This window comes from Meleagris gallopavo, chromosome 2 (assembly GCF_905368555.1).
Source record: "Meleagris gallopavo chromosome 2, MGAL_WU_HG_1.1, whole genome shotgun sequence".
Classification (NCBI taxonomy): domain Eukaryota; kingdom Metazoa; phylum Chordata; class Aves; order Galliformes; family Phasianidae; genus Meleagris; species Meleagris gallopavo.
Genome location: NC_139405.1, coordinates 43,975,926 through 44,002,370, shown reverse-complemented (window position 1 = coordinate 44,002,370; position 26,445 = coordinate 43,975,926). Strand labels below are relative to the sequence as shown.

The 26,445-nt window shown below is 35.9% G+C and overlaps 1 protein-coding gene across 1 annotated transcript in view; it reads right to left on the bottom strand.

The window, feature by feature from the left end:
- Window positions 1-26,445, bottom strand: part of PRKN (parkin RBR E3 ubiquitin protein ligase) — a 681,807-nt gene that overhangs the window by 440,209 nt on the left and 215,153 nt on the right. The window contains exons 3-4 of the mRNA XM_085216933.1: window positions 24,370-24,607; window positions 610-728 (exon numbers count right to left, since the gene is read on the bottom strand). Of these exons, the coding sequence (XP_085073059.1) occupies window positions 610-728; window positions 24,370-24,607 (357 nt within the window). The remainder of the gene's footprint in view (window positions 1-609; window positions 729-24,369; window positions 24,608-26,445) is intronic.

Below are 26,445 nucleotides of genomic sequence, written 5' to 3'. Positions count from 1 at the left end.
GAACTTTCAGCAAATATATCTCTAAAACTTCATACTACTGTAAATCCAAGTCAAACAACACTGTCCTGTTTTAGACTGAAAACCAAGCCTGACAGTTCTCCTACTAACTTTCTATCCTGGCATAATAATGTTTCCCTGACCTTACATACAGTGACTGAGCTGGAGAGATTAATATTCTCAGCTGCACAGCCACTTAATCCCCCCGTCTCATTCCATAACATTCACAATCAGCAGCACTGAATTCAGGTCTTTCTGTGGCCTTAAACACCATTCCCAGCTTTGTATAAACGCACGTAGTATCAACCCTTAATCGCATCCTTAGTTGTATGTATTATGAATACTTCCAGGTTAACCATTAAGACTTAAAATATAAAGCTAAGAATCTTTACAGTATTGCAGTTACCAGTCTGCAATGTTTTAGTACTGAGTTCTGTAAATAATGGAGATAAGTGAATGAAATCTTCATAAAGCTTTGAATTACTCCTTTCAAGCATAGACAGCAGGAAAGATTTAAGTAAAATGCCAATTTATATAACCACATATATGCAAATGGCTAAGACAGAACAATGTAAATAATTTCTATATGCTCTGAAAAGTTGAAATGCTTACCCTTGCCAAAGTGAGTGTTCCTTGTTTACATTCACTGCATCGGACCCTCAGTTTCCCAGGTTTCACAGCTTGGCAGAAATTTTTGCAAAAAACATAAAAACTGTTGTAACTAGCTGCACCTGTCAGGAAGGAAAACAAAGCCAGTTATACTGAGCATCAGTAACAGAGTGTAAGGAAAGGTCTCTATTTGAGCAAAAATAAAGGTTTTATTTGTATCTGATAAATATATTTTTTTTTAATATTGATTTTAAGGCCTGAAGACAGCATGGTCTAATGTACTTAATGTGTTTGTTCCAGAAACTCCTGCTTCTTTATCAACACATAAAGGTGAACTACACTACAACTCCTTGAAAGTGCATCCTATCTTGAGCTTGAGCTTAACGACTGATGAAAACTGACTGTAATCTTTGGCAAATTATGTATGAGATCAATTACTCTGGCTCTCCATAATTTCCATTTTACTTCTAATCTAAATTTGTCTAGATGCAAATTTAGTGAGTTCAAATTGCACAAAAATTTCCTTGATTGAAGTTTAAAAGATTCATTTGGTTGGTATGAGAAAAATATTTAACTTACCAAATCTAGTTTTATTTGTGGAAGACTGGAAACAATTTCTTTATTCTTGCTAGTAGTGACATAACCTAGCAAAATTTGTAAACTGCTGCCAAGTATGCAGGTTGTTCCAAAAGTACTGCCTCCTATTTATTTTCATGGAAGTTACAACAGATACAAAAGGACACAGTAACACTATTTAATAGAACCAATACTCAGCTACAGAGCAGTACTTTGTAATGTGGTCACCACCATTAGTCGTGCGTTTTTGCTAGAAATGAATGAGTGCCTGCATGCTGCACTCATAAAAATCTGCAACAGTACTGGTGAGCTGCTGTCACTGTTGCCACTGCTGAAATGCACTACCCACTGCCTCACTGTGCTCATAGCCACTGTTTGGTCTCCATCAGCATTCTGTAAACATTGATGAATGTCAGTGGGTGCAATTTTTTCCACAAGGAGGAATTTAATGACACCCCTTTGCTACATCTGCACTTCCACATCAGATGCTATTCTGTCCGACTGCCCCTCTGCTATTATCTGTCACACAGCAACAGAATGTAACGGGATACAGGTGGAAAGGTTCAACCTCTACTGCCTTACTACCAACATTCACCTCTGATGTTGAGGGCCGATAAAATAAAATAGGAGGCATTATTTTGGGACCAGTCCTTGTATAGTTTTACAAAAAGTAAACTGTAGTACATTCTGTACTGTGTAACTGCAGAACATGTAGAGAATTGTATAAGCCTTAGGTGGTACTAATTATTTTGATTTCAACTGCAATCCTGATAATTGCTTTGAGCAAACCCTTTTTTAGGATGATTACTGTTATCCTGCAGAAACTGATGGGACTTTCATAGCCCTCTAGACCGTTTACCATCTTTGTAGCCCTCCTCTGAATGCTCTCTAATTGTTTTATATCTTTCTGATATTGTGGGGCACAAACCTGCAGACAGTCCTTGAGGTGAGGCCACAACTCAATTTCAGCTACAGACATGAGATCAGAGCCTGTTACTGATTTTGGTATCACTGCTGCTCTTCTGTCGCTCTGCATGGACTTTGAAATCTAATTTGACTGCTTTATGCCTAGTTGTATTGTAAGCTCATTCCATCTGCACCCAAAAATAAAGTTATCTTATTGATAATATTCTGCAAAATATTCAGAAGATAGTAGAGCATAAGTCATCATGACTGAATATTGCAGTAAAACACAGCAGTCACGGAAAAGCCTAAAATGAGACACACTAATGATTTGCTGCAGAGGATAAATCCTGAGCATTAGCTTGATACTTACTCCCTGCAAAAATAGACTACGTTAACTCAATATTTATTTTACTTAGTTTTTTTTTTTATTATTTTTCTTTTTCATGAACATAAAAAGTGCTCCCTATATACATCACTCATGCAGAAATTTGAAATACAACAAGAAACAAATTTATAGCATAATGAATTTGAGCAGTTAAGCAACATAGACACCCAGAATAACTTATGAAACATCTCCTACAGCATGGTTGCTGGAGAGGCAGAACACTGCAGGAGGAATGTTGTGATTCTGGGAGAAAGGAGGAAATGAATATTTTCAGCAAGCCAGTCAGCATTCTATGCTGATGTGCTGATCTCATTACCACCAAGTGAGGTTACTTTACTAAGTGAATGTCCTGAGAAGCATCACCAGGAGAAAGGAAGACTGAAATAAATATACGAAGGCTAAATGATGTCATAGTACACAATACTGATGACAAGAATTAAAGTCTTTACTGACTTGTTAATATCATTGTGAATTTTACCAAGGCCCTTCACTGAGACCGTATCCCCTTGAACAGTTTTTCAGAGGGGAACTGAAGGAAAGAAGGACAAAGGAATCTGCAAAGAAAAGGAATAAGCTCTGATGTATCTGTAGTAATAGGAATTGCAATTATGGCACCATGCCAGTAATCACTGAAATGGCTGCAGCACCAACCTTACAACCTCATCTTTCCTCATTCAATCGTGGTCTATAGGTTTTCATGAAGCTTTCCATTAATATTTTATAACACTGGTACTCAACAAGAATGTGCAAACACAGCAAATTACAAGTGTAAAAAAATGGATAGTCCCTTATGTGCTAATTCTACTATGTAAGGTGTGCATTAACACAATAAATAAAATTCAAATTAACTACTGATTTGTTTGCATTTACATACATTGGTGGATGAAGGACAATTGAATGTGTTGGATCTGTTCTTATTCTTTTCTGAAAGCAATTTCAATTTTCATTTCCATATTCCAAATATCTGTATCCAGGTGTCCCTAAAATGTTTTTTGACCATCAATGATTCTCTCATTGGACCGAATACAATTTCCAGCTTTCCCACACCAGCATGTTTCTTGAGATATCAATTACTCTGCATCTCTAAGAGTACACTGTGTTTATCCTCAAAGATGGTGCAACAATAGAATAAAGAAAATCAATAATTGGTTAAAGGAGTGGTGTCATGAGCAGGGCTTTGGCTATTTAAGTCATGGAACTAGTTTTGAGAAATCTGGTCTTCTGGGGGAGGATAGGGTTCATCTTCCAGAGAAGGGGCAGATCATTTTTGGCAACAAGCTTTCCAGTTTAATCAGGAAGCCTTTAAACCAGAGTTGTCTGGTGAGTGGAACAAGCACGAAGAGTAGTAGGGCATGTGCATACCTACAGGACTATAATGAGATGGCTCTCACATCTGGAATGTAGGAATAGGTAGGTATAAACTCCTGGAGTCCATCATGTTCCACCTGGGCATAGATGAGGATATCAATCATATCTGAAAAGTCATGGTAGTCTGGTGAAGTTCCCACTGATTGGAAAAGTGAAATCATAACCCGTATTTTCAAGATGGGAAAAAAAGAAGATCCAGGGAACTACAGGCCAGAGTAGTCATCTCTGTGCCTGGCATGGAACAGATCATCCTGAAGGGCCTACTAAGGCACGTGGAAAATAAAGATGAGGTGATTGGTGGTAAACAACATGGCTTCACCAAGAGCAAGTCATGCCTGACAAACTTTGTGGCCTTTTATGATGGAGGTACAGTGTCAGTGGATAAAAGAAGAACAACTGATGTCATCTACCTGGACTTGTGCGATGTGTTTGACACTGTCCAACATGACACCCTGGTCTTCAAACTGGAAAAAAATGGATTTGATGGATGGATCATTCGCTGGATAAGGAATTGACTGTATGGTTGTACTCAGTTGCGGTCAACAACTCAATGTCCAAATGCAGACCGGTGACGAGTGGCATTCCTCATGGATCAGTGCTAGGATTGGTGTTATTTAATCTTTTTAAATGACATGGACAGTTGAGCGCACCCTCAGAAAGTGTGCAGACGACACCAAGCTGAGTAGTGCACCTGACAAGCTAGAGGGAGGGGACGCTAACCGCTAATATGACCTCGATAGGCTTGAGAGGGGAGTCCACACCAACCTCACAATGTTCAGTAAGGCCAAGTGCAAGGTTCTGCATCTGGGTTGGAGCAATCTCTCACACAGACACAGGTTGAGAGGAGAATGGTTTGAGAGCAGCCTTGAGGAGAAAGATTTGGGAAGTGGCGTTCGATGAACGATTCAATGTGAGCTGGCAATGTGTGCATGCAGCCCAGAAGGCCAACCGTATCCTAAGTTCCTTCAAGGCAAGAGTGACCAGCAGATCAAGAAAGGTGATTCTATCCCTCTACTCTGCTCTCATGAGACCCCACCTGGAGTACTGAGTCCTGTTCTGGAGCCCCCAACACAAAGGACATTAAGCTATTGGTGCAGGTACAAAGGAGGGCCATGAAGATGATCACCTGGAGCACCTGATCACTGGAGTACCTGCACTATGAGGACAGGCTGAGAGAGCTCTATTTTATAGCTTTTCCTTAATAACAGCAGAATACCAGCTGATGAAGCCATTTATTAAAGGCTACAGTCTTAGTAAAATTTTTGATCGTTTTCTCTGTCATGTTAATTTACTTACGAAGCTCTTGCTGGAAATAAGAATAAAAATAAAAAATTACGATTATATGAATGCAAAAGGCTACTCATTTATGATCCACACATGGACATGTCTTCTCATCCCAATAAGATATCCTCTCTTTTTTACCTCTTTAAAGCTAATTTTCTCACAAAATATTCTTCACAGAAAGTATTAATAGTGTTCTCTCTCTTTACTATTTTTATACAAAAGAGAAAGTAGCATTCTCTGATGTGTATGCCAGTGTTTTGTACTGGCTGCCCATTTAGATTTTTAAGCTCTTTAGGACCAGAATTACCTCCTTTTTTTTTTTTTTTTTCTTCTATATAGTTAATGATGAACATGCTGTGGGAGCTTTATACATGTTAGTGATAGCCTAGACCAATTATTTTGATGTGCCTGACTAGTTAATCAGAAAACATTACTCAAAATGACTACAGATCTGATTCTGAAATCTCTAATCAGTCAAAACACCCATTATCATCCATATGACTGTTAAAGTGAAAAAAATCTGAATAGGGATATTAGGAGCTAATCTACTATTTTCCTTTGAACTGCATTTTCATATAGATGATAATGATTGCTGATTTTTTCCCATAAAGTTATTTAAAAGAGGACACGGCTATGGAAAGTTTCTCAAAAGATTTAAAACTGCATAACATTGTTTCTGACTCCATTATATTTACATTTAGACTAGTTGCAATTTGTGAAATGCAGATTGGCTGTCAGAGACCTCTCAGACCTTTTTAGCAATTTGTACCACAGAGAGAAAAATATATAGAAGTGAAGAAAGTATTTTTCTCAACAGTCTTTTAAGGACTTTGCTCAATTCAACAGAATAGAAAAACATCTTCAATATACATCTAGTAGTCTCAAAGTAGTTAAAGTATCCATAAACAGCCAAATTTAAATAAAGTGTGGAGGTTTGACTTCTGAATAAAAAATTAAAAAAAAAAAAAACACATGAAATTACTTTGAATTTTCCATTTGTTTTTCAAAAATAGAACTTACACGTTCTACCTTTAATCTTTTACTTTTTAACTGCTCATCTTTACCTGCAAAGATTTCACAGAACAGGACTTCCCCCCAAGACACATATAAGCAGACATATACATTTATAAAACATTTCTACCTGTTGATAATGATATTTATTCTTTAAGAAGCTTGTCTAATTCAGACCATGAAAATAGCTTTTATTTGACAGATTCATATAAGCTAATCATATTCTATTCTACTGAGAAAAACAGGCACTTTTACGGTTCAAATCAATTCATCCTAAGATAGATATAAAAAGATATAAATATATCAGATAAATTGTGCCTAAAAGATCTACTTCTCTCTGCTGTGGAGGTTTAGGACTCCTAGGTCTGTTACAGGTATCTACATTGTCAACCTCTAAAATTATGCCAGATGAAACCCTCTTGATGATGCTGTACACAAGAACACTTCTTTTTTTGCCACAAATGCGACAAATAGCTACAGTATTTCTGCAGTAAAGATAACAATATTAAATAGACTGAACTTTGAATAAAGTCCTTTTCTTGAGATTCAAATACAATTTGAGAATGTGTGTGTTTGTTGGATAACTAAGGTATATGAAAGACAAAACTGTTTAGAAAAAAAAAATGAAATGGATCTGTCATTATAGCAAGGACTACAAAGGAAAATAAGATTTGGAATTTGGCTGAGAAGTGTTTATGCTGTGTCTCAAATATTGGAGGTACTTGACAAAGACAAAAAGGGGGAGGAGGGTGGCATTTATCTTCTAAGCTCCCTCTCTCCCAAACAAAAGTTTGTGTGTATAAAAAAATAGGAGTCCTCGATTAATTAAAAAATGAAAAAACATTATAAAGAAAAAAGCCCCATTTCAAATTTCTGTAATTCAGGATGGGGTAGGGACAAAGATTTTTAGACTTTCTCTTTCATTCTTTATCATAAAAGACCCATCTGTTTCTCCTCATTTTAATTCCCCAATACCAGAACAAGTAATTATATATAAGTATATATATATATATATATATATGTATGTATATGTATAAATATATGTAAAAGTTAATTTCCCCAAGCTGTGTCCATTTGACCTGCAATGGTGATTGGCAAGTGGTGTTGCTGTCTTCAGGTCACCCACTACCTTTCTCTCTTGCGTTCTTCCTATTTTCTTCCCATTCCCCTAGGTAAGAATATGAGGGAGTGGCTGGGTGGGAGTATGGCTGCCAGTGGGGAACAACTTTCCAACAAATATATTCATAAGAAGAGGACAAAGGCACAGGATGGATTTAAGATGGGGAAGTTACTGGAACAGGCCAGCAGCTTAAATGCAGCCTGTAGCCTCACTGAGGTTGCGCAAAGCAGAAACATCTGACAAGGCTTCTTGCAGCTCTTTCTCACATAGCTCTTTTCACAGTGGTCTGATCCAAGATTACACAGCTGCTCCATGTTAGAGCTGGTCTTTGACACAGCCAGTTAAACTCCTAAGGAGGGGAAGGGGAGGTTGAAGCAAAAGAAAAACAAAAGCAAAAGAAAACCTGCAGAGCCTGTTAGTGCATGCCTTCACATCAAGCATATGATATATAGAAAATAGCTATGCATGTCCAACAAGAAACAAAGTACTGAAAGACTGTGGAAAGAATCAAATATCAAGATGTTATCAGCTTCTTAATTGAGAATCACTGCAGAACTTAAGAATTAAGAGAATCAATACTTAAAATTACAGAATGGATGCATACATTTGCAAATCAAAGATAAGATTGTAGCAGCTTATTTATAGTCTCAAATATAAGACATTTCACAAAGGCACATCTCCATAACAGATCATATGCAATTTCGAAAACCACTTTATTTATAAAAATAAGACTCTGTGCAATAACACTAGCTAATTAGATTTGTGTCATTTGACTAAAAATTCCAATAGCAGAATACCCTCCATCAAAATAATGGCTATTTGCCAGCAGGGTTCTTTTGTGTTCCCTACTTATTTGCAGTTTCCAAACAAAACAAAACAAAACAAAAAAAAAAAACAAAAAAACAACACCCTTATGTACTCAACTACTGTTGTCGAGGTAACATATAGGAAAACTAATTTATCAGTAGAAACTACCAGTAACTATGAAATCCTTGTGACAATAAGTAGACAAGAATTATAGAATCTGTTACCCTATTACAAAACATTTTGGAAATATTAATGTTTCAGAGCACCTAAGGAACAAATAGCGAGGTGGCAAAGTTTCCAGTTATTCAAGAAATGAAAACACTAAAACAGCTTCATACATTTTTAAATTTAAATTTCAGTGTTATTGATCAAAAAACAATGTTCTCTTGTGTCTGTATAACTGGTTAGCACAGAAAACAAAGCTCAGAATTAAATGGTCAGTTTTCTCAGAGTAACACAAAGGAAATTAGAGTGATGATCATCAGAAAAACAAGAGAAACAAACAATGAAATGATGAAGTTTCATGCTGATATGATTTACTCAGGGTAGTAAAAATGAAAGCCAGTGGGAAAAAAAAGATATTGAAGAATGTGGGATGCTGAGTGACTAGTAATAAAATGGAAAATGAAATTCATTGTAGGTAAATGTAAGGTAATGTGCATGGGAAAAATAATTTCACATAGATAGTCGTGGGCTTGACGGGTTATTACCACATAGAAACAAGATCTTGAAGTTATAATAAGAAAATTCTAAGAAAATCTCAGCTCAGTGTTCACTAGCAATCAAAAAAAGTAAATTGAATGCTAGGAAAAGAATAGAGAAAAAGTAGAATATAGTGCTGTACAAATGCCATTACAAATTCCACTGAGTGTTCAATTTCTAAAAGCCTACTCTTTCCATTTCAGACTAGAATACGGTAGAACTGAAAAGATACAAAAAAGAGAGAATGAATAATTGATAGTATCCATACTAAAATCATGTAAGCAGCCTATGACTTTCTGGCCACCCAGAAAAGAGATAATTAAAGCAGAGTGTTAAACTAGTGTATAAAATCATAAGAAGGTGACTCAAACTGGTACAGCATCCTAGAAGATATCATCACTAGCCTGGTATTTTCTTATCTGCAGTATCTATGGACTACCAATAAAACACAATGTTAAATGAGTTTTTTATCTGAGCTGGTATAGTTGTTGTCACCTTTCCTGTGAGAAAGAGATGGAAATAATCTGTTACCATATTTCACTGTCCCTTCAGAAGTACTGCAGCCTGGATCTGTAGCTAGTTTCATTTGTCCAACTAATTTTGACCAACCAGCTGCAACAGGAAACTCCTAGGACAATCCTGATCAGAATGATGATGCCTTCTGTGCAACCCAGATCATGCCTTGCTGGAGGCATTTTGTGTTCCTGCACAGGAATAAATCCTGTCCGATCAATCTTTGCCAAATTACTTTCAAGTCATTAACTTTTTAAAATAAGTATAGATATTTATGTACTTGGTTTTATCTACAGGAACCCATGGATACTTGTGACCTTTAGTTCTGATACACACAACCTTTAGCTCTTCTATAAAAGTACTGAAGTAATCCATGTGAAGAGATACTGAGAGGAAAAACAAAGGGCAGAAAATGTCATAGATGTACTTGGATGTCTGAAACATTCTGGGAAGTAGTAGTAGAGTACTAAAAGCATGGGAAACTGCTAGTCAAAACAGACCCTTCCCTAATATGTACGAAGAGTCAGACAGCAGCACTGTGTTTTGTTGGTATTGAACAAGATGATAGGGTAACAGACATACTATCAAAGAGATATTTTGCATATATAGTAAAGTTGAGTGTTGGAGATGAGAGCCAAGGATTTGATCAAAGAGATAATAAAACAGTAGAGACAATTAGCAATGAAGAAATCACATTTAAATTCTGAAAAAAAGTACACAATAAAGGATGAAATATAAGGGAAAAAATATTCTTCCTGTCAGAATATGTAAAGCTAATTTGCTGTATTATATCAGAGATGAGCTATGAAAACAGAAGAGTTGGGCCAGCAGAATGTACAGAGAACAGAAGTATTAGCAATTTTCAATAAGAATGCCACACCATATGGGTTAAATAGAGTAAGAAAGTTTTTCATTTCATAAGGGCTGTTATATACTTGATGTCAGTACACAAGGATTTGACCAGAGAGATCAAGATAAACAATATCTTACCAACTTACCTGCCTTTGATGAGCTAAGAATTAATCGAAGGTACTTGTGCTCTGGGGAAGAAATGCCTTCATCTTCACCATCAATCTCATTCATAGGTGTACATATATTTAGTGAGACTGACGATATACCTTATTTGTAACAAAGTGTTGAAAAGATAAGAAGCATATGAGTTTGGATTGCTGGACTGCCAAGGAACTCCAAGTCTGAACACAATCACCTTACTTTCTCAAAATATAAATTAAGTATTTACCATGAGGGAAACAAGGTAAAGTGAGATTATACACAGTACCATGCCCTAGAACATCTCAGCATAATTAAAGAGCCTTATTCAGGAGAGGCCCTACTGTAAATTCATGTTAGGAATAAGATACTTCAACACAATGATTACAGTAAATATAACAGAAATCAACTTCATCCCAAATTATTTCTCACCAACGCCCTTACACTTTAATGCCTCAGCATGTGTAAAGCATTTTTTCTGCCTGTAAAAATTGTTTGTATCAGAGTAGTAAGGTAGTAAACTTGAAATTCTAAAAATAATCCAAATTCCCAACCTTCACATTTTGCAAGAAAACAAGTTGGTCAGACAAGGTTCTTTGTAAAGAAGTGATGGTTTTCATGGAAAAAACAAACGTGTATGGTATATACAAAAATTGCAAGCAATAAAACAACAGATAAAACAGATAAAATGGACATTTCTGTAAAAAGAGATGAATTAATTCTATGTATGTTTAGAGGTTGTAGAACAAGCTAGAATTCAGAAATTCTAGAACTTAGAAAATTTCTGTTATCTTTCTTTACCAGCCTCTTCCTTCAGAGACTGAGAAAACACAAGAATAAGACATGTAAAATGACTTGCAGATTAAAGGCAGTGTGTTTACACACATGTATTTTTGCTGTACTGTGACAATATCATGAAGTGATCAGTGCATCACTTTTACATAATGCAGAACCAGGACAATACTAAAAAGTAGGAATAGATTTTAGGAACAAAAGTCAATTCAGAACTTTATAAAGTGTGTTCATGTATGCTCTGAACAGAAATTCTGGATATGTGACAACATCCTTTGGTTTTTAGAAGATAGTTTTGAAAACAAACTCTTTCAAGAGGTTCCTTTATTTTTTTAAATCATTCAGCAAAAGGGGCTGGGAAGAAGCCAGGTAGGCTTTTCAGATAATTAAAATCAAGCCTACATACTTAAACAGTAAGCAGTAAAGTGTAGCTATTTAAAATAACATGCAGGTTTCACACATGCAAAAAGCTAATTTCCTCCTATTGAAGAACAGAAGCATAGAAAGCACAGAAATTATTTTATCAGTCTTTGAATGAATGATACAGACTATCCTATTCCTGTAACTCTCAGGATTGCTCAACACATCTGAAAATTCCCCTGGTGAGGTAATGGCATCTACAGTATAGTGAGCTCTACTGCTTTTTCAATATATGGAAGTCTGCCAATGATAACTTTGAGCTTCAACTTCTAAGTGTTCCCCACCACATTTTAAGGAGACACTTTGGGAAGTCTCTAACCAGAATACCTGTTGACTGGGTCATATAAACAGTAAGAAAAACACAATTTATTATTCAGAAGAAAAAACGTTTTTCTATCAGAAAGAATAAAACTAATGATTAAATATTTGAAGCAATTCCACATGAAGTTTATAAGAATTTAACCAGATATCTGACACTATAACTTCTTCATTATTCAAGTAATCCCTAAATGTAAAGATATGACCAAATATCAGACAGCAGTCATATATTGGTCCTGCATGATTTATTTATCTACTATCTCAGTCATTCATCCATATCTTGTTCTCTGGTCCATCAATTGTTAGATATTTTTGATACTATATTTATAGTATATTCACATGCTATATTAGTATTAATTATTCATTGCATTTTAGATGCTAAAATACATAGCAATTCTCTTTTCCAGAAGATTAATTTAAACCAAGTCCTGTTATTTATCTTCAACCTGTCAGTTTCGGAAACCCTCTGCTCCAGGAACTTTGGAGACTAAACTTCTCACAACATGCATATAGAAAAGTGCTCTACCAAGCAGTTGTTACCTTCCTGATCAGTATGTCACTGAAACAGCGATTGCTAGCTTAGCTCTCAGTTGTTCCGGCAGCACCACACCAATCAATTAAGCCAATTGATTTTGGAGAATGGTTTTAAAGATAATTCTGTACATTCAGCTTGAGATGTACTTTATACCTCTTAATCTCTACAAAAGTCTGTTCCCTTTCTTTCATCTCACAAGAACATATGACAGCTTCTTTTTCTTTCCATTTTAGCCATTTGACAATTGCACAAATGTATGTGCTGGGGCTCTCCTCTCTAGTGCCGAATTCCCAAGTTTCTCAAGTTGCACCATAATATAAAAAAACATTCCTGGAGTCTCTGAAGAGAGAAGATTTCATCTAGATAACTCCTCACTTCCTTCATCAACAACCATTTGATTTCTATTGGATTCTCTTGTGCTATTCTGTGAAGGATCCAAACACTTTAGGAAACAGTCAGGCTTTCTACCTCTCCAGTCCATAACTCAGACTCTACTTGTACAGGTTACTAGTTCCACCACCTTTATAACACGTATATCATAACAGATGAGAAGCATCCTGTATACTAGTGAACTGACTCACATCAGATCAATAAACATCTCAGAAGTAGAAGTAACTCCGTTTCAAAAGTTCTAATCACATCATCAGTTGAGATTTTCTTTTCTGGAAAGAAGAGACATTTTTGATGTCATCGTTTTATATATTCTAATTCTTCTATATTCGAAACAATGAAAATGTGAATGAAAATTATTCCAAGAATAACTAGAAAGACATTCACATCTAAAAAAAAAAATTAAAAAAGACATTTCAGTACTCAGATTGCAGGGGATTGGTAGACAATAAGGACAGTAGAATGAAATACGGGAAGAGATTAAGGAGAACTGGCAGCATGAAAGCTATTGGAACAAATGGCAATACTTGATGAAGATATTTTATGTATCTACAGTTTTTAGTCAAACACACAGAGGCTGGGAGATAAGTAATCACCTTTCTGCTGCCTGCTCAAGTGGTACTCGACTTCTTTGTGCCTGGATGACAGAAGTAAAATGTATTTGCTCACATTCATACTGCTAAATTAACTCCACTGGAGAAGTCCCTAATACAGTTTAAGAAACACTATGTGTAGGACAGGTAAAACTTTTGTTTGAAAAAATCCTTTGCATCTCCACCTCAAATATTTCACAAAGGTTGATGTTACAAAGAAGATATTGCTATTGATATGTATGATATTGATACATACCATAGATCAGCTCAGCCATGGACGAAATTTTATGTTCCTATCAAGTAAAAAATCACTGTGAGCAATGTAACAGTCAGGTTTAGAAGCCAGGATAAGAAATACAGTAATTTAGAGCAAAGAATGTAACTTAAAGTGTAAGAGTACAATATCCATAGTCATTAATCTGAAATCTTGAATTCAGTTCTTGCTTTTGCACAGCTGAAGATAGTGGAGATTTTTTCTACTCATTGCATTACTTCTAGCATAAACAAAACATTCTATTCAAAAACCTAAATTATGCTTAGGGAGTCCTGAACAAGTTAATCACGGTCTTCACCTGCCCATACGTACAATTCAGATTTTATTGAAAACACTATTGATGTTTCAGATACCTCAAAAGTAATTTGTGAAGACTGATAATGGTTGCAATAGATAAAAATTCAGTTGCCAACTGATTGTTGCCAGCTGAACATTTCTTCCAGTAATATTTATTGTGTGATGAAGCTAAAGAGAACACTGGTGAAGTAAAGAGGATCAGAGCCCCAGGTAGCTTTGGTGGTAAAGTGAACATCTGATCTTTGTTACAACTTTGCCTAAACCATTAACATATAAAATATAGAATTTTATATCCTGAATCGCATCATTACTGGTGATGAGATATGGTGTCACTGCTACAAGCTGGAGAGTCAAAATGGCTGTCCAAGAAGTGGTGACAGGAGAATTCCCCACTGAAGAGAAAGTCCAATGCAGCCCTCAGCACATAAAGTGATATATGCTGCTTTCTGCGATAGGAAAGGGGTGATCTGTCTGGATTTCCTTGAACTTTGACAAAGCATCAATTCTGACCGCTACATCACGATGCTGAATAAGCCTAAGGTTCAAACTTCCAGAGTCAGGCCAGCGAAGAAGACAACCTTTCTCTTGCAACCCATTAACACCAGAGCCCATACCATTTTGAAGATGGTGGAAAATGCCGCCAGTTTGGGCCAGACTGTCCTACTACATCCACCATACAGTCTTGGAATCACAGAATTGCTTTGGAAAAGACCTTCAAGATCATCAAGTCCAACTACAACCTAACCATACTACCCTAACTCTAACAACCCTCCGCTAACTCATGTCCCTGAGCACCACATCCAAACAGTTTTTAAACACATCCAAGGATGGTGACTTAACCACCTCCCTGGGGAGCCTATTCTGGTGCTTAACCACCCTCTATGTAAAAATGTTTTTCTTGCTATCTAACCTAAACTTCCTCTGGCACAATTTGAGGTCTTTTCCCCTTGTCCAGATTTGGCACCTTCTGACTTCCATCTGTTCAGGCCAGTGAAAGATGAACTGCATGGGTAATACATAGCAGTTGTGAAACAGTGAGTCACTTGCACTGGTTCAGATTTTTTTACAAGCACAGTATGCAGGTTACATTCATCAACAGCAAAAAAAAGTATAATTAAAGCTGGTAACTGTTGAAAAATAGTGTTCTGTTCCTATCAAATAGTGTTATTGTGCTTTTTATCCTAGTTTCCATGGAAATAAATAGAAGGCATTACTTTTGGAGTGATCTTTACATAGAGAAATTTATGAACCAGATGGGCTTGCATTGTACCTGGAAGTTTAGATATGGATATTCTACTCCAGAAATGCAAAAAGCAGTTTGCAGCTAGAGAGACTGTCAACATTGAATGCAAAGTGTTCAGCTGCAAACACCAGATACGGCAGCAGTAGGATATAACTCCTAAATCAAAACCTGACATGTTTTCAAGGTTAAAGATCTCAGACTGAATACCCATGAAGATGCCAGCAATACATACAAGCTTATGACATAGAGAGTTTCAGATCTATCAATGTGTACAAAGATGCATGCTGTTGTTTTTTAACTAGTATTCAGAAATTCTAGTTTTGAATTTTAAGGATAACCATTAGAGACTTCCAGACCCCGGATACCTCATTAAAGAAAATATGATTCGAATGTAGTAATTCTCAAAAAAATTATTTCACAGAACAAAGAATCCAGCTCAGAAATATCCCAGGCAGTTCCACTTGCAATCTACTGTATCATTATGCCTAATAACTGAAAGATAAATCAAGGAAGACAATGTTTTCTTTAATAACTAATTTTCTGTCATTTTGATAATTTGATCATAAATTCTGTAATGCCACCTCAGCCCAGTTTTCTCTGAAAATGAAAGCCTTTCCAGTGAGAGTAAAGTCCCACAGAGTATCAACACCCAGTAGATTCTGGAAAATATTTAATAACTACATAAGGCAATGGTTGTTTGCAAGGATGGATCCTCACACTCTTTCAAGGGAGTAATAATCTTAGTTGGTGAGTATAAGGAAGAATGAATAAGCACAAGCAAAGTTAATCATAGGGTTTAAGATTGCTCAGAGTAGGGAAAATCTGCACTGAGGTATTCATGGAATTCCACATAAAACTGACAATCTCATGTTTTATGCTCAGCTATTCTCCAAAATAAATGGGGGGAAAAAAGACAAAGAAAAAAAAAATAAAACCCCAACAAAACAAAAGATGAAGAAAATAGCTGAAATCCTCGTTGGCAGTCTCTGAAGATAAGCCTGCATAGGCATGCAGTCCATTATCTTGGCACTGCTAATAATAGTTACCCAGCCAAATACTCACAGCAGTGGAAATGTGAAACCTTCACTGAACAAAGCTGATGGCAAGCTTGTAAAGGCTTTTTGGCAGAGCAGTGCAAGAGCCTTCACTGACTTTTGAATTCTGCTTTTCTGTGAATAAGAATTAAATCTTTTAAATTAACTGCCCAGTTTCCTGCCATAAGTATTATTTTATTTAAAAAAGAAGCCTCACTGAAGTCATTTTTCTTTATATAGAGAGAGCAGGATATGTTTAGCACATGACTATTTTATTTATTTTTTAATCTTCTAGAATCAACAGAATTTTTTAAACTATCTGTTCCATGCAATTACTTGCTGAAGATCAAGTCCTTCTGATAGGGCTGCTCTCCCTGTTCCCTTGCTGTGTACACAGAACTCTAAACAGCATTAATGAAATGCAGATGTGATTTCAGAGAAGAATATGTCTCAAATGTTTTTGAGCAGTAAGATACCATGCCATACAAATACCATGTAGCGCAAGCACCAAGCCTCACAGTAGCAGCAACTAATGTTATTTAATCAACTACTGTTATTTAAACAAAGCATTCTTCTCATTTGTGCCTCATAATTGACTCTGTTGTTTTTCCACAAACAAGAGGTGTTTTTAAAGTGTTATTTTCCCCTGTAGTATCTCTAGCTAATTCCTGTCAACAATTATTTTGGAAAAAAATAATATGCATACTTCTTTTTCATAAACACAGAACATTTCCATCTACAAATGCCACCTCCAGCCAGTGGCATAAAGATGCAAGTTCTGCATTTGCAGAAGTAAGCCCATCTATGCTGTCACCTATAAACAGACAAAATACATTCCAAGGACACAGCAGTGTTCTGACCCTCCCTACTGACACAGGGGAGTTAGCAAATGTTACTGGCTTCAATTAACATGAAAGGGCCTTTAAAAACAATAAAGTAATTAGACACGTTCACGGGAGATAATTATGTCATGTAAGGATGAGCATTCCCAGAAGAGCTTTTGGCTCCAGTAAAAAAGAACATCTCTCAAATGAATTTCATGGACATGCAAGGTGTGGGAAAATGGCACCATACTCATCAGTGTTAAAAGCATATGATACAAATGAGGTCTCCAGCATGGCACTGACCGCAATAAATTATCAACTGTGTGTTCTGTTTTCTGAAATGGGCTCAATTTATCATTTTATTGAAAAGGTTCCATTATGCTAATGTCTCATAAAATCACTTTTTGCTGTTGCTGGAAGGTGAAGAGGGAATATCAATTTTTATATAGAGAACTTGGAAGTATTGCAGCAGTAAGTTGTCAAGGGTTAATAACACTAACAGAAAATGCAATACACATAAGAACAAATTCCCAAGGACTTTGTAATGGCAAATTTTTATAACCTTACTGGAAACAGAATGACCAGAATATTTCTCTAAAGCTTAGTTAGCTATTAAAAATTAAAAGATACGACAGAATCTCTCCAAATTGGGAAGATATGGATTTGATGGGTGAGCTGTTTGATGGACAAAGAACTGGCTGCAGAATCATGTCCAAAGAGAGGATGGAGATCAGTGACACCGAGGGGTCAGTGCTGGGGCTGGTACTTTTTAATATCTTCATCAGTGACATCGGGAGTGGGGTCAAGTGCACTCTCGGCAAGTTTGCTGATGTCAGCAAGCTGCGGGGTGCAGTCAACACACCAGAGGGATGCGATGTCATCCAGAGGGATGATCCAGAGAGCTGGGGCTGTTCAGCCTGGAGAAGAGAAGGCTGCAAGGTGGTCTTATAAAGCCTTTCAGTATCTAAAGAGGAGCTACAGAAAACAGACTCCTTATCAGGATCTGCAGTGATGGAACAAGGGGAAATGATTTAAAGCTCAATGAGGATAAGATTTAGGTTAGATACAAGGAAAAAATCTTTTACAGTGAGGGCAGTGAAGCATTGGATTAAGTTACCTACTGTTGTGGTTGATGCCCTATCCCTGGAGACTTTCAAGGGAAGGCTGGATAAGGCCCCGGGCAACCTGATCTAGCTCTGGTGTTCCTGTTCATTGCAGGGGATTTGAACTAGGTGATCCTTAATGGTCCCTTCCAGCTCTAAAGATTCTATGATTCTATGATAATCAGCAACAGTTATTTAGTTGGGTGAAAACTCTCCCTCTGTTCTGCAATTCACCCATGAACTGGCATTGGAGGTTGTTTAGGAAGTGCTGTTTCAAGGAAGGTCAAATTAAAGAACACCATTATCGTTTACATCAACTTACTCAGAGAGTAGACTTGAAAGACAATTAGACAGTGTTGATTGCTTACAAAAAGGAATGCTCCTTCTCTAAATATTAAATAATAGGAACACTTGCTTTCTTTCGATGAATTGGATACAAGACAGGTAAGTATAAAAGAGAAAGATAACTAGGTTTAGACGAACAATTGGTTTGATCTTGTATAATAGCTCTTTCCTGACTGAGATATGACTTGTGTACACAAAACCTCCTTTATGCAATGCATCAAAAAATAGAGCACTGTTTCAGAAAAATTACCATACTGTGAATTACTTTTAACTGAAAGGCCTTCCTTATAAACTTGTCCTCGGTATCTCCAAGCATACCAATATAGCATCCACCAATAATAATCCAGCAAATAACCAAGAGGTGTAATTTGTTAGTATATATTTTAGCAGGTGAAAATGAGTAAATGAAGCTAGATCACTGTGACTTTTGCTTCAGTGGATCACCAATAAATACCCTTCTGTATATCAGAGCTTCAAATATGGATCACAGTTTGAGAACTTCTGCAATGCAACATTTTCCAGTCTGGAAACATTTAAAACTTCATAGAAACTCTAATTCGATGCAACAAACATTCTGTGAAATTGATTTAAAATTAAATGTAATCTCACTGCACCATATAAAAATGTTATGGTCATATTCTTCTCTTAGCACACACCAGGGTTTTCCTACTTTAGATGAACATGAAGTATGGCTACGTCTTAAAAGCATTTTGTAACACTGTGATGACACAGGGGCAATGTTTGAGTATTTTGCATTGTGTATGCGATCAGTGTGATCATCAGAGGGACAAAGATGTGTATAGCTGACCACAGGAAGCACCCAAGTGGCAAAAGGTTGAAAAACAAAACACATAAGCACAGAAAATGGGAATTACATCTTGGAGGTACAGAGCACCTAGGAAGGATAAGCAGTAACAGGTGCAGTTGAGATTGCCTTTGGAAAGGGGGCAAGTAGTACATAAACATGAAACGTGTGGAGAAAATCTGGAGAGAAAGGAACAAAAGTCTGCTTTTGTCCTAATTTCTCTTGGCAGAGTTTTCAGGCCTCATCACTTTAAGTTGTGTGATTACAAGGCACATAGGCATTGACTCCATAATATTGTATACTGACAGAAAATTCAAGATATGTTCTTGTTCTAACAGTTACAATGTTTGGTATATGTAATGAATGCATAGTGCTAATGATTAACAATATTCCAAAGCTAACCATTAGCAGAAAGTGAGTTGTTAATGTAGGAATTTTGTAAAGTTTTCTTCTAAAGTTTGAAATTGGCCTTATTTATCAGACCTCTACATACTCAATCACAGTGAGCTCTGTTCAGTTGCAACTGAATTGCATATATAGTGTACTCATCCAGTGTGTAATGAAGACAAATGCATCCATACTTCTCAGAAAGTATTTGTCAAAATCAGAACTAGTATATTACTGCTGAATTGATACTTTGTTCTGCTTTTCTAAAACAAGTAAATTAGTTCTTTCCCTCTTCTGGATGTAGATTGATCTTCACATTGATTTTCCATTTCATATTTAAAAGTTTGTAAAACCGTGTATTTTAGAAACTCTGAATCAAATGTAGAATAAATCACAATGGCATAACGCATTTTAATTCTCATACAAAGGTAAATTATCAGTGACCAAATCTAAAATACCATGTTAATCTAAGTAGTTACGTAAATGTTTCTACTGAAACAACACATTGGTCACCATTATGTAAAATAATATTTTTTCTTGAACAGTAGTATGAATCTCATTCAAATGCATGTCTGTCTAAAGAACTACCATAAGAATCATGTCACCACCACCATTAAATGGTAGTTTAATATCTCAAAAAAGTCAGTGCAAGTTCTCTGATCATTTGTTTTTAGAACAAGATTTTGATAGCTTTGGAAAAAAAAAAAAAAAAGAACCTAATTAAATAATGTGAATTAAAGAGAATACTGATTTCCTACCCTCAAACTACTGATTTACAATACCATAGACCTTAGGTACATTTAATTCATTAAATTGTTTTATAATTAATCAACAAATGATTGCTACAATGATACCATGGGAAAATTCTTTATACTGATTAATTTCTCATTTAAAAATAGAACTAAATGCCAGCAGAGAAAAAGAAAAAAAATAGGAACCCTTTCTTTTCTGAGGGAATAGTAAATTCTTAAATATTTTGTCTTGTGATACTGAAAAGAAAAAGTAGGCTGTTGGAAAGTAAGTTCATTGTTGCACTTGCCTGAGTATTGTCTGGTTCAGTTGCTAAATGCTTACAAGAGTATCAGTACAGATGCTCTTGTATTGCTGGAGGCCATTTTGGATGGATCAATGCTTACATTTTGATGGCACTCTCTAAAAGAGGGTAAGAAAAAGCTGCAGAAGTACTTTTCAGTCTAGGGATACTCAACTGAATGCCACGTGAAAACAGGGAGGTGGAGATGTACATCATGCTGTTCCCTGGTCTAGAGCTAATTTGAAAGCATAAGTTTTCGAAAACTATTCAATAATTTTAAAGTGCAGCTGGAGCTTACACTGCTCATTTACTTCAAACAAATCTGACCCAAAAATCACATCCTCGTTTTAATTAAAAGAACCCTAATAAAATGTAATATCAATTACAGAGGAAATTACAGAAATTTCAACACACAATCAATAAAATATTATTCAAGATGTATTCATATACTGTTGACAGTATTCCTAGATAAATTCTTCTCTGTTATTCTTCAGAGCTTTTCTTAGAAGTATGCAGTTTTCATTACCCAAACTCTAAATTCTGGATTTTTCTTCTAAAAGTTTCTGCCTGTATCTTTCACAAATGAGACTCTGATTTAAAGCTCAAAATAATTATAGCTTCCTACTTTAAGCACTGACAGCATGGAGGTTTCGCTAATGACTAGTTTACCCCTTTCATAACTTGTATTTCTCTCGGATACAAGGACAGCAGGTTTCAAATGGTGTTAAGTTTTGGTAAAAAACTTCCTAAGTAGATGGAAGAGAATCAATTATTCTTTCTGCTACCCTTTACATCTTGGCCCAGCTAAGCCAGATTTTTGTTTCACGTTCATTAAAAGTCATACAAGGTGTTACTGAGCAGACAGAAAAATGCATTGCTATTACCTTTGTCCGAAAAGAGATGAAGCATGGAAATTCTTGATGCATGGATAACTTACATCTATTTTCTCATTTTTTTCAGCCTGTTAATGACTGTCAAACTTTTGAATTTCTCATGGACAAACATGTTTTGTACATTCCAAACACAATTTATGTAAGATGGTTCTCCAGACAAATAAAAAGTTGCTTTCATTACTTGCCACTAAGGAAGGGGGTGAGCTGGGAAGAAGATGCCCCATTGTGCTCTTCTGCAAGGAGCAAATAATGGCGCTTAGTCGAGATAGGATGCCAGGCCATAAAGGCAACTGTCTAATCAAATGCACCAGTTCACACTATAAATGCATGTTGCATAAGTGTACATACATAACAGCAATACAAAATAACAAGTTTTCTCTACTGGATTATCTGGTAAAATTTTACAGTTCGATCTCCAATTCAGCACTTCAAAAATAATATTCTTCCATTCAAATGATGCAAAAGATTCTAAGAGAAGCTTCTAAGAGAATCTTTTGCCATGCAAAAGTTAATCACAAACCCTCCTCCTTATAATTCGAAGGTGGACAAAATAAAACAAAAGCTGGTTAAGGACTACAGGGAATTGCTCTCTGTTCATTGTGTGTGATCTCACAAACAGAAAAGAATAATGCTTGGTTTTACTGGATAGGTTTCTCTTTCTGGTTAATCACAGAAACCATCCACCTTCTAACAGAATAGCTTTAAAAATATTTAAAGCAGTAGTAGTTGCATAGGTAGCCCACAGCCACTTGTTCCCACTATTGTTACTCCTCGCAACTATGTCAAGGCAAATGTTACTACACAGTAGAGCTCACTAAAAAAGAAAAGATCTCTGGGTTAATCTTTTTTTTCTTTTTGTTCTTGCTGGATCATTTTTAACCCAGACTAGTACTCATCTTAATGAATGAAGAGACTACAAATTAACCTATCTCAAGTTCCAGTAACAATAAAGACATAAAAATCCTCCATATTGAACAGAAGTAGTAGAGCTGAGCAGAGGCAAGGTCAATTATCCATTGTGAGAGTCATAACAAGCCAAAGAAAAGACAAAAGGCCTTTAAAAAAGACCTTCTTACTAATATTCTTCCAGGCAGAACTGTCAGTCATTACAGGAAGCTGTTTTTTTCCCTTATGACAAAAAAAAACAAAAAAAAAAACCAACCAACCAACCAAAAAAAACCTGTTTAATATAATCTCAGATAAAACTAGACCACATATGCAGTATGTTTTTTTCTCAGTTGTCCTTCTGCTGTGGAAATATTTGCTGCAACAGAACATACCTACCCGTTTGTACCTAGCTTCACAGAATTTGCAGACTATGAAAAAATGCACGGCATAATACATTTTAAAATGCCTTACACACATATAAACTATTCTGTAAAGTCAAACACTACTATTAATTTCATGTAAATATCATGTACAGTAGTGAAAAAGCATTAAGGAGCTAACACCACTGCCTTGACTTAGACTGAAGGCCCAGTCTGAAACTCTGTCCCTACCTTAACAGATTTAAATTGGCATGCACCCCACTCATCTCATTACTCATGGAGAATGAGAGATGTGGATCATTAAGCTGGGCGCTAATTTGTTCCTAAACTGCACTCATTCATCATCAGCTGGCAGTGAGAGGTTGATCAAGTCAGTTGTGGAACACTTCTCTGACCCTTCCATTTCTTTTTGGCATGAGTTACTTCAGAAATTTTCTATAAAGTTCTTCTAATGGTTTAGTAGCTGTTCAGTTAAGCATGATTATTTTTGTGGTCAAGTTAGTTACAGAGGTATCCCTGTCATATTTACAAACTCCCATCTGTACCCAGGACCTCTGTGTTTGCTATTATCATCCATACCAATCATTCTAAAAATACATCTTTGATAGAATGTTACCACAAATCACCACTTAGAGTCCGGTATTCCACAAAATGATTTTTTTTTCAATGGAGACAAACACAGTGTTCAATGAGGTTTAGCCAGACTGTGTCTGTAGATAGGGTTACTCTGAGAAGTAGTATCTAAAACATTCTTGTATTCCTTTCTGACTTTTGTAAACATCTCTCCAGAACCATTTTAATTATTACAGCACAATCCACTTGACAGTGATGTAATTTGTGCCTGAGACAGTTACCCATGATGAAGAAAAAAAGTATTCTGTAATAATTTGGTGGGTGAAGAACTACTCAAATCCACAGATGAATCATCATCATGTCTTGTGCCAACTATGTTTCTATAAATAAGAAGCCCATTGTATAGAAATATTTTTTATAAAATGCATAGGTATGAAAACATTACAACAGATTGAGAATTAAACACATTTCCAGTGCAAAAGCTTCCAAACATTCTAGTAAAGGAAGCTTCAATTATGGAAATTATAGAAGGACTATTTTTTGCTTGCCAATAGACTTCTGCTTTTTTGTGTATTTTTGGTGCTTTTATCATTGATGATGACTTCTTAGAGATAGGAATAACAAAAGAAATCATTGACTTCATCCACTAAGCAAAATTATTTTGCTAGATGTGTCAGCTGTTTATCATCTCTTAATATAGCTGCATTTTTTGTTTGAAAACTAAAAGAAACCATATATTGTGTTTTTCCTCTGTGTTATAGAATTGCTCGCCCTAATAAAGAAATAAATCTTTGGTTTGATCATTGAAATGCCCTGTCTCTGGAGACGCTCAAAGTCAGATCGGACCAGGCTCTAAGCATCTTGATCTAGCTGTGTATGTCCTTGTCCATTGCAGGGGAGTTGGACTAGATGACCTTTAAGAGTCCCTTTATTCAAATAATTCTATGATTCTGTGTACCAAATAACTGATTTACCTGATTTTTCAGAGGGAGGAGAAATGCTGGGTTCTTTAGTATCCAGAATAACAGCCAGCCCTGCAGACAGTGACGGGAGGATGCTGGAACTGAGATCTATGCGAGTTAGACTTTCAGGTACTCTTTCCAATGTTTTTAGAATGCCTTCAGCATGGTTGTCTTCTGTCTCATCCTTATCGCTATTTTTCTGTGGATTCTGAACAATATGAACGATGCTTTGCTGTACCAGGTCACAATTCTGCAACACAAAACCAAAATTCCAGTAAATAATTAACTGTGGCATAAGGGACAAAATCCCTCTATCTCCAATTTGTTATTTGTTAAATGGTCTCCAAACCATTTTGTGTAGAATTTCAGAGTGCAGTAATGGAGTTTAAAGGAAACTGACAAGGGTGCATTGCTAGAATTAGGATTACTTGCATTGGCAAAAGGGTCACAACACTTACAAATTTGGAACATTTAACAAGGAAATGATGGACCAGAGCAAACAGCTCTAAATAAGTCTGGTTCATTGGCACAAAGAAAGAACTCCAGAGAGAGCACTCTTAAATCAAGTACTAGGAATATTCAATATAAAATGCATTTGTACAGATAATGCTCACACACTCTCTTCAACAGCAGTTTAGGGTCAAACTGACAATCATGGAGAGCTCATAACCAAACTGCTTCAAAGTGTTTTTTTTGTTTGGTTTGGTGGTTTTTTTTTGTTTGTTTGTTTTTAAACAGAAACAGGGATGATGGTGGTACTGATGCCTACTTCTTCTAATGTAATTTTAAATCTAAATTTGGGTTTAGATGCAGTCTCAATTTGCCATCACTGTTCTTTTCAAAAATAAATTAAACTGTTGTCTTCGGAATTGAGGAAGATGTCACGCAGCAGACCAAAGCAGACATTTTAGCCCAAGAGATCTTTCATGCACACAAGTACTTCTGCTTCCTCAATTCTCATCAGAAACGATTCTCAGTCAGTCCTTTCAGATCTTACGTCTTAGAAAAAACAAAGGTTTGATTTCTAGTTTGTATTTGCAATTCTTACATGTACATTTAATTGCAAGAGTTTCCTTTACAGATATTTCAGTGCCGTTTATAACGTCCTGCTCTCTGTTCTCCCACTTTTTATCCCCTGCTCTAATAATTTCTGTTCAGTGGCTTTACTTCAGTCTCATACACTCTCTCTCACTACTTCTCCCTTCACCCTTTCATTCTTATGGAGCATAGTTCTAAAAGATGGAAATCTGTTCTTTAACTTGGATTTTCAATAACATTTTCTTAGTAAAGCAGTAGTAAGCCTGTAAAGAGTTTTCAGAGCAAGGACTGTAGATTTAATATTCAAAGAAAGCAGTCATTAGCTTTTTAACTTTAAAACATCATTTGATATTAAAGGTCTTTATGTTCACCTTGTTGCCCGTAACATTTTAATAATATATCCATTTAAACAGAAAAATAATTTTATTCATCAACAGAAAACCCCAAACATAATTGTCACTCTGAAATTTCTCAGTATGTTGAATATTAAAGAAATTAATAACCTATGAGAAATTAATAATGAAATTAATAATCTAAAAGAAAGAGGAGCTCCAAAGTGATTTGCTCAGTTACACCTAGAATTGCAATACTATATATATATATATATACACATGTATCCATGTATCCATATATATATATATAATCTTGCAACATTGAAAACCTTTAATCAATGGACAATCAGTTAAATCATATTTTAATGAGCATCTCTTCTGGGAGTTTAGCTTGCTTAAGTAGTTCTTGTCCTGCCTTTCTCTAGTTTTTCCTCACTGTTTACTGCCCTTTTCAGTGTGTTTCTTTTATTTAAATTTCCCTGATTCAAGTCATAGATTGACAATCTGCTACAGTCCAAGTGGGGATGGAACAGTGAGAATGAGTGAGATGGCAGGGGCTCCTCAAATCAATGGATATACCTTCACAAAACAAAACCACAATATTTTTCAATCAATCGTATGATATTGACTGTTGTACATATTAGATGCATGGTTTAAATAAATTGACCTCTAAAAAGTATAGGTTCTGTTCCAGTTTTTGAAGTCTGAGAGATACATG